Raw genomic sequence first — 8,648 nt, forward strand, 5'->3', positions numbered from 1 at the left:
GGCTTGCTGAGGGTGATATTATATTGAAGCCAAGGAATGCCACTGTGGGGAGGCACCTCAAGTACAGACAAGAGCATGCTCTTTAGTTAGCTTTTAAGGGCAATTATGCAAAAAATCTCTAAACAAGGGACTGCAATGATTAGATATTAAATGAGGTAAGCTTAACGAGGGAGATACACATTTCATTCTGAATAATTTAAAAACATGCAGTGCTCCAATACTAAAATGCTCCAAGTTCCCTTTGAGCTTCTCTTTGTACTAGAACAAACAGGAGAAGCACAGCAGAACTTTGGCAACACTGATGCAGCTACATCGCCACTCTATGCCAAGAGCATGGATGCATTAAAGTATTTAGTATATCCAAGCCAGTCGATTAATTTAGGCCTACCACTCCCAAAGAAAAATTAAGCCAACACATGCACTAACTGTACAATGGAGTTGAAAGCTAGGAAATTCAAAATCAGTATGCAGGCAGCTGATTCTCAGTTATCCTGTGTTAAGCCCTTTACTGAAGAAAGGAAACTTGTTTATTCCAATTCTAGAGCCATGGTTTGATTTTAAAAAAGCTGCCAAGCGAACAGCTACAACTTCAGATTACTGCAGCTCAATATAAAGAGCTAGTGAGTAAATACTACAACCAATGAAGAACCAAAACAAAGCATACAGCTGGAAACATTAATACTGCATTTGTACTCTGAAAATACACAGGAAGAAGACTTATTTAAAAACCCACTGTTTCTTCTGTGTCAGACACTTACCGGAAGTGAATGGGTTTGACAAGAAGCCAGTTTTCTGGGCTTAAAATCAGATTTGTCAATGTTTGATGTAATGTAAATCAATTCAGTGAATTGAGACAAGATGAAATGGTAGTTGAAGGTAGTTTCAAATATAACTATTGCATGTGTATTTCTAAGCTTTTCTGGAGCATTTAAATCCATTTTGTTAGTTACCAATCCCAAATAAATTTAGGAGAGCTTGCTCATTTCTAACAGTGCAAGAGATTTGGAATCTTAGTTTACTGCACTTGGTAAATAATGTACAAGAATATAAATGCATTACAATTGTGCTCTGCAACTGAGGCTGAACCAGCTTGCAACTTGTCACATTTCCCCCAGAGATGAGTTTCGGAACAAAGACCACCCATTTCCATCTCGACAACATCACTTACCGTTGGCCTGCCTTAGCTCATCTGCTGCTGAAATCCTCATTCATGCTGTTACTTCAAATTTGACTATTCATTTTATACTGCATAAACTCAGGTAGTTTTGGATGACATTTTCTTACTCACACCAAGACCTGTGCACCACCTTTTGCTGGCCAACATTGGCTCCTGACAATTAAAATGCTCATCTTTGGTTTTAAATCCTCTATTATCTCACTCCTCCCTAATCTTCTGCAGCACAAGTCACTTCTGCGCTTTAATTCTAACCTCTTGCACATCTGATTTCAGCCCTCCATCATTGGCAGACACTTTCAGCTGCCTAGACCACATGCTCTGGAATTCCATCCCTAAATCTCTACCTTCGTCAATCTCCTTAGAACTTACCTCTGACCTAGACTTTGGGCTTGTGGCTGAAAGTGGTTCAAATCTTTGCTCCAGTGAAAAGGGCTTTGAACAATTTACATTAAGGCACTACTTAAATACAAAGTTATAGCACTAGGGCTGCACAAGTTTGAACCAATTCAAACAACTTACATCACCTGTTAGGGCAACAGAAATGCAGGGGTTGCTGAGTTTGCCTGTGGCAAATCAATCATGAGGTGCAAGCGTATAGGTACTCTTAAAGATTACTTTGTCAACTGATTTTAACTGGATGCTAGGTGACAAGTACTTCTAATCACCTGCTGGCAGTTCAACAGCTGACATTCCCCCTTAATCCCATACAAAACAGGTTAAGTAAACTGACGGAGCAATTAGAACCAGTTTAGATCAAGCGGAGGAAGGGAATGATGCAGAGAAAAAGCTAAAAACAGGAATCCCATCTGGTCATACACAGCAAACCTTTAGACAGGTTTGCAGTAATAAAGCTTCTGGTTTCATTATGTAGCAAAAGATATTTCACAATGCAGAAGCTAACCTTGGCTAGGGAGCTGACCTAGTCCAGAAATAGGCAGAATTGATCAAAATAAACAAAGCTATAAAGATGGAACAGGTGTAGCATGAAGATTCAAGTCCATATGCAGGCACAAGGAAGACTGTCAATTGTACAGTGGGGCAGGAGAACTGCATGACAGTAGTGGACAGGAAGCTGCTGGCTGGAGCACAAGGCTATGGAAGGATTTGAAGGTTATGGTTTTTTGAAGCTGATTCAGAGTGGGGTTACAAATAGAATCAAATTATCAGTAATAATTGCTACATTAAGGACAGTGAGTGCCTTGGAAGTTCTGTTGATCTGGCAGATAGAGGTGTGGATACAATATCAGGTGAGTCAGTCTTCGATGTACTGACTACGGCAATTGAAACTCCACTCAGTTGAAATTGTGTAAGCATCTGTAGAGGACATGGAAGGGTGAACTTTCTGGGCAGGGCAAAATACAACAGTTTTGCCAACGTTTAGTTACAAAACATTGCAGCCCATCTACAGTTTGCTAGTCAACCGACTTAACAGTTACATGCAAACATTCCCCCTGTTGCTACCCACCCAGGCACAATATAGTTCAACCGAATACAATTTAATTCAGTTAGAATAATTTGACACATTACAATGACATTCAAATATGTTAACATGGAGTTCAGGTAAACATAAAATACCTTAAAGGACAGTAGTCAAACAAGATTCAATAGGCTACAATGTGATTTACGCTCACCACAATTGGAAGACTATTGCTCTTTCAATGGTTGGAGTGTTCCACACTGAATATACCTTGTAACAATCAAAATTAACCAGGTTCCAATCCAGCATCTAAAGCAATTTTATAATGGCCAAGAGCAAGCAAACAGATGCACTATGGAGCCAGTAAATTGCTTTAAACTATTTGGTACTGCATCAAGTGTCACCTGCTTACAGCTGTGATTTGCTTCAATATTTGTTAATCTCATTAAACTGGCAGTGTTTCTAGATTAGAACATTCTCCTTTAGTTGTTAGTACAAACAGTGATGGTCAAAGCCCAGCTTTTATTTTGCTGGGCCCTGATCTGAAGTACCTCAAATGTTGAGTACAGAAGCAAAAAGGCTACAAAGTTTAAGATGCAGAGTTTGCGCAGTGGTCAGAGTAACTCGAGTGATACCAAAGATCAAAAGCTACTCAAGGCAGCACTCCTTGTTTGCACTCCAACGTTTGCACTCCAACACTGCTTGAGGTCAATACATTGATTCTACTGATATTATGCAGATTTGCATACTAGGATACACAAGGGGAAATCACTGATAGGTTCTCAGTTGGAAAAATTGAGCATGTTTGTTGTAGCACACATGTACAGGAAAAAACCAAATTATAGATACAGGCAGACAGATATTTGCTTATTTTGCAAGGGTGCTCAATATGCCCCCTCCTGTAAAGGTGTAATTATTATATTAGGGACTGAACTGGCTGCCCATCTCAGCAAGGAAATGGCCAATTACCAGAGGTCACAAAATACAGATTTAAATATTCCAACCCAATGTGGTTGGTAAGAATGTGGTCAAGCATGTGACTTAGATTCATGTTTCCATTTTATGTAATTAGAATGCAAAATATTAGACAATAACCTCTGCCCTATATGTAACTGCATACTAAATATGTCATATTCACTACAAGCCATAACAGTTGATCAATACTTCACCAGCCAACTTACAGGCTAGTCAGTGAAGAGCATGCGTGGCCCAGCTCACAAACAGCTACATGGATTTTGCATCCAAAACTGACTGAGTCTAATATGATTCTCTGCAATATTACCACCCACACCCCACTCCCAACCCCGCCGACCCAATGGCCTTTTGGACCTAGAGAAAAGTTGTGCAAGTCCAAAGAGCTAGTAGGCTAGCAGGTTTTTTTTGGACTGCCTTTTGAAAAAAAGTTATCATTTAATTTACTAAATGGTCACAAAAATCATTGCCTGGAGTCCCTTTATTTGCATGCTATGAGTACAAAGTTCTTAGCAAAGGACATTACAGATTCGAGCAACAGGTCAACCAGAATTTATACATTTTTCACCAAGGCTGAGCCTAGCTGAAATATCACTGACCAGTTAAGAAGAGAGTTTCTAATTGAAGCAGAGCTTTGTCATCAGCATCACTACCAATCCAAGCTTAATTGTTCAAAACATTTGGCTACCCATTTACAAATGGGTCCATAACTTTAGGAAACAAATACTGGAAAGAGGCATCTAGCTTATTAGCATCTCCGTGGTTTGAATGCATACTTTTAGAATATAATTTTTTTTAGTTATAATACCTTTTTGCCCATCCTCTGCACAGAAGGGGAAAGTGTGAATTACACAGGTAATAAGAAAGGAGCAAATCAAACACCTCCACTTACTTTTCAAACCACAAGTTTAGTTTTAGAGCTAACAGGCGATTAAAGGAATTTCAACCAAATTCCAATCATTGAGGCACACAATGATATTGTGTCATTACAAACGATTTTTCTACATTCCAAACAACTCCTACATCACCAGTCCAAGTAAAACCCAATTAGATTTTATCTACAGGAACTCTACATCTGAGTAATCATTTTTGAAATAAAAGAATTAACCTAGTTAGCTTAAAACATTTTAATTTATAAACTCAAACTACAATGAACAATGTATTACACACCTGTTGCTTACTGGTGAAGTATTGGAAGTGCATCCAACTAACATATCTTCACTTACAAATAGTGAAATACCAAGATATTGCTAATCTATATACACACAAGTTAAAGCATTGCAAGCCAAGAATTAAGGGTAAATGTAAATTTGTACTTTAACATTGTAACAGCACTACCCATTATAGATACACCATGTAAACCAGCATTAAAACTACAAAGTATTCAAGCATTAAACTTTAAAATTAAATTGGGTCTTAACCTGAAGGCAAAGTACTTTTTTTAAGCACAGCTGCATTACTAATTTACTCCAGAACTTTCAGTTAAATTACAGGCAATTTAAATCAAACAAAAAAAGTGATCATTTCATTAATAACTGCCATTAACAAATTAACATAAGGGAACGTCAGGTTAGATCATAAAACCTATGCAGTGCATCAATTTACAACAAGGGAACTCGAGGTGGATTTCAGATTAAAGTATGCAGGTAATTTAAGTCCATTGAGAAATAGGTTTCGATATGAAACCGGTCTCCTTCTGCATCAAAGGGGGGGGGTGCTTTTGTGGGTGGGAACTAAATGGGCTCCAGCATTTAGCAAAAACCATCATAACCCAACCTCACTCCCTTGATAAAACACAATCCTAGAGCAACATCAGCATTTCCTGGGCCACCAGGAAGGTGAAGCTTTATACCAGGGGTGGGGTAGGAAGAGGAACAAAAATATAAATCCATGGGTGGGCATTCCCAATGTATTTCCTCATAAGGGTGACATTGTGGAACTGTGCCACGGTGTAATTCAAGGTTGAACCTTCCCCTAGAAACACTTTGAAAAAACATATTTGTGAAGGATTAGGGGGGGAAAAAAAGCAAATCCGGATTAAACAATTTACATTCAGACAGAGGGAGATTATAGGGAAGGGTTTCTAGTGTTGAGAGTTGTGGGGGGGGGGGGGGGGTTGACATTTGCTCAGGGCTGGGACTGAAGCTCAGGCCGGGGTTGGAGCCTCGGCCTCGGGAGGTTTAAATCTTTCTCTTACCTGTAGATGCTCCTGGAAGCGGATGGGCAGAATCTGAGCCATGTCGACGACGATGTTGTGGAGAGAGATGGGGGGGAAGGGTGTGTGTGGGGAGAAGGGGAGGGGGGAGAAACAAGGAAGAGACCTGGGAACGGTCGGTCGGTCGGGGCTCGTCAAGTGAAACCTCCGGGAGAAAAGCGGCGGCGAAGGAAGAGGAGGAAGGAAAGGGGGTGTGGATCTGTGTGAGAGAGAGAGAAAAACATTATTTTTAACACCGAATTTTACCTCAGGTGACTAACGGCAGGGGCGGGTTACCGCGGGCAAGCGACCGAGCCGGGTGTCGCTCATGAAGCCTCACCTGCGTCCCTCAGCGGTGTCGCCTTAGCTCGGCTGCCCCGCGCTCTCTCTCCCTCTTATGAAACCGTCGAAGCGGATGAGCCGCAGCGGAGCCGCAATGGCGGAAAACCGGAAGCAGCGGAGGGCTACACACCCGCCCGCCCGCGCGGTCACCCGCACCGGCCGGCCGCCCCCCGCCTTCCAGCCACGGCAGAGGAGGAAAAGAGGGAGTGCACCGGCTCGAGAAAAACCCCGATTCCTTCCCCACCCCTCTCCCACTCCCTCCACACCTCTCGTTTATTCAATTCGACATTTAAAAAAAACATTGGATTTGGTTCGGGTCCCCGAACGGAGTTCCTGTTGTGTGTGTTTTTGAGGAAAGCCGGGGGGACTATTTTTGTTCGCGGAGGTCTCATATTCTGCCACATCATTGGCACGTGACGTGACGTCGCATCCGCCCCGGCTTCCGGGTTTTTCCACCTCCCTTCCGCCTCCTGGCTTCATTCATTGAAAAGCTGGCGTTTATCTGGAATGCTAGAAGGTTGCTGTGCCCTCTCTTAGTAGGGGTTCACGTTATTTATCACGATGATTTTTATTCCAATTATACACGTATTATAAAAATTACATACATATGTAGATTACTCGTTACAGATAGATTCATGATTTTGTGTATTTATCTTCTAATCTTAAGTCTTTTAAAGAAAACATTTGAATTCATATAGCGTCTTTCACAGCTTCCCTCCACCCCCAGGATATTTCAAAAAAGCAATTACGGCCAATTAGGTACTTTTAAGGTATGGTCACTGTCATAAAGAAGAAAATGCAGCAGCAAATTTTCATATAGTAAGATCCTATAAATAGAAATGAGATAAATTATTAGATAATCCTTTTTAACAATGTAGATAAAGTGATAAATGTTGGCCCAGACCTGGGAGAGAACTGCTTAACTCTTCAAATAATTGATGTTCACCTATGAGGGCAGATGAGGCCTCTTTAACATCTCATCTGAAAAATTAGATGTCAACCGCGCAGCATGCCTCTCAATACTTAGCACTGCTTCAGACTGTTTCTTAAATAATTCCCTGTTTTTGATTTTCTAACACACTGTATTCCATGTATTCAGCAGCTGTGTGAAAAATAACAACATCAATCCTATGTTTACCTTTTACTTATTGGAACATGTGTCCCCACACCTGTCAATCACAGTTTACCCTGCAGTGGCGTTCTGGATTTATCATTGCTCTAACGTTTGTTATCCCTTGTGTGGTAATCTCTCAGTCACTTCCTTTCAAAGCCAAAAACAACATCATTGGCTCTCCCATGATTCAAGGATGATGCCTAATCAGGGTCGTGAGCTTCTGCCATGGGTCATCATGTGACTGAACAGGCCAACTCTCAACCCGCAGAACTTTGGGCACATGGGATAGGACATCCCATGAGGTAGTAGGATCCAAAGTGCATAATTTGCTTCCTTTTCTCCCTTGCCACTGCTCTACCTCATCATGAAGGTGTTTGCACTCAACCACAGAATACTGGGGGATAACCTGAAGAGTATCAGTATTTATCATCCATTCTTTAAATCTTTTAAAGAAAATACTTGAATTCATGTGGCGCCTTTCACAGCCCCACCTCAGGCCATTTCAAAAAGCAATCAAAACCAATTAGGTACTTTTAAAATGCGGTTATTGTCATAAAGAAGGAAATGCAGCAGCAAATCTGCATTTAGCAAGATCCCACAAATAGCAATGAAATAAATGATCAGATAGTCCACTGTGGATTCATGATTAAAAACTCGTTGATAGAACAACCTGTATTTAAAAGACACTTTTAATGTCGCAAAATGTCCTGAGCTGCTTCACATCAAGCCAATGAAAGAAACATTAGGGCAAGTGAGTAAAAGCTTTTTCAGAAAGAGGTGGAAAGGCTTAGGGAGGGAAATCCAGAGTTTAAGGTTGAGACAGCAGCCATTAATTGTGGAGCAAAGCAAGTGGGTGATGACAAGATGTCAGAGTTACAGGAAGAAGGAGTTCTCGGTTGGTTATAGTTGGAGGAGTCTATAGAGATAAGGAGGGGTTAGGTCTCAGAAGGATTTGAAAACAAGGATGAGAATTTTAAAACCAAGGCATTATTGGACTGGGAACCAATGTAAGCTGCTAACACAAGGGTGATGGGTGAACAGGACTTGGCATGATTTGGCCAAAATCAGCTCAGCCATGATCTTATTGAATAGCGGAGCAGGCTCAAGAGGCTGAAAAGACTATTCCTGTTCTGATTTGCATTAGTCAGTTAATTCATTCTTCTCTGCACAACCTCATGTCTTGATGTTTCAAACTGAACCTAACTCTCAACGTGTAGCCTGACCAGAGCAATATAGTCAACATCTATCATCGACAAAAAGGCAGTACATTAATCATGGGTGACTTTAATCTTCATACAGATTGAAAAAATCAAATTGACAGAGGTAGCCACGAGCGAGAGTTCATAGAGTGTATTCGGGACAGTTTCCTAGAACAATATGTTGTGGATCCAACCAGGGATCAGACTATTTTGGATCTGGTAATGTGTAATGA

The 8,648-nt window shown here is 40.9% G+C and overlaps 1 protein-coding gene across 1 annotated transcript in view; it reads right to left on the reverse strand.

Annotated features, from left to right (window-relative positions):
• LOC121283003 (clathrin heavy chain 1) overlaps positions 1 to 6,258 on the reverse strand; it is an 87,687-nt gene extending 81,429 nt beyond the window's left edge. The window contains exons 1-2 of the mRNA XM_041196900.1: positions 6,101 to 6,258; positions 5,764 to 5,980 (exon numbers count right to left, since the gene is read on the reverse strand). Coding sequence (XP_041052834.1) covers positions 5,764 to 5,805 — 42 coding nt within the window. The 5' untranslated portion in view covers positions 5,806 to 5,980; positions 6,101 to 6,258. The remainder of the gene's footprint in view (positions 1 to 5,763; positions 5,981 to 6,100) is intronic.
• Between the last annotated feature and the right edge of the window lie 2,390 nt (positions 6,259 to 8,648).

The sequence above is a fragment of the Carcharodon carcharias genome, chromosome 10 (genome assembly GCF_017639515.1).
Source record: "Carcharodon carcharias isolate sCarCar2 chromosome 10, sCarCar2.pri, whole genome shotgun sequence".
Taxonomy (NCBI): Eukaryota; Metazoa; Chordata; class Chondrichthyes; order Lamniformes; family Lamnidae; genus Carcharodon; species Carcharodon carcharias.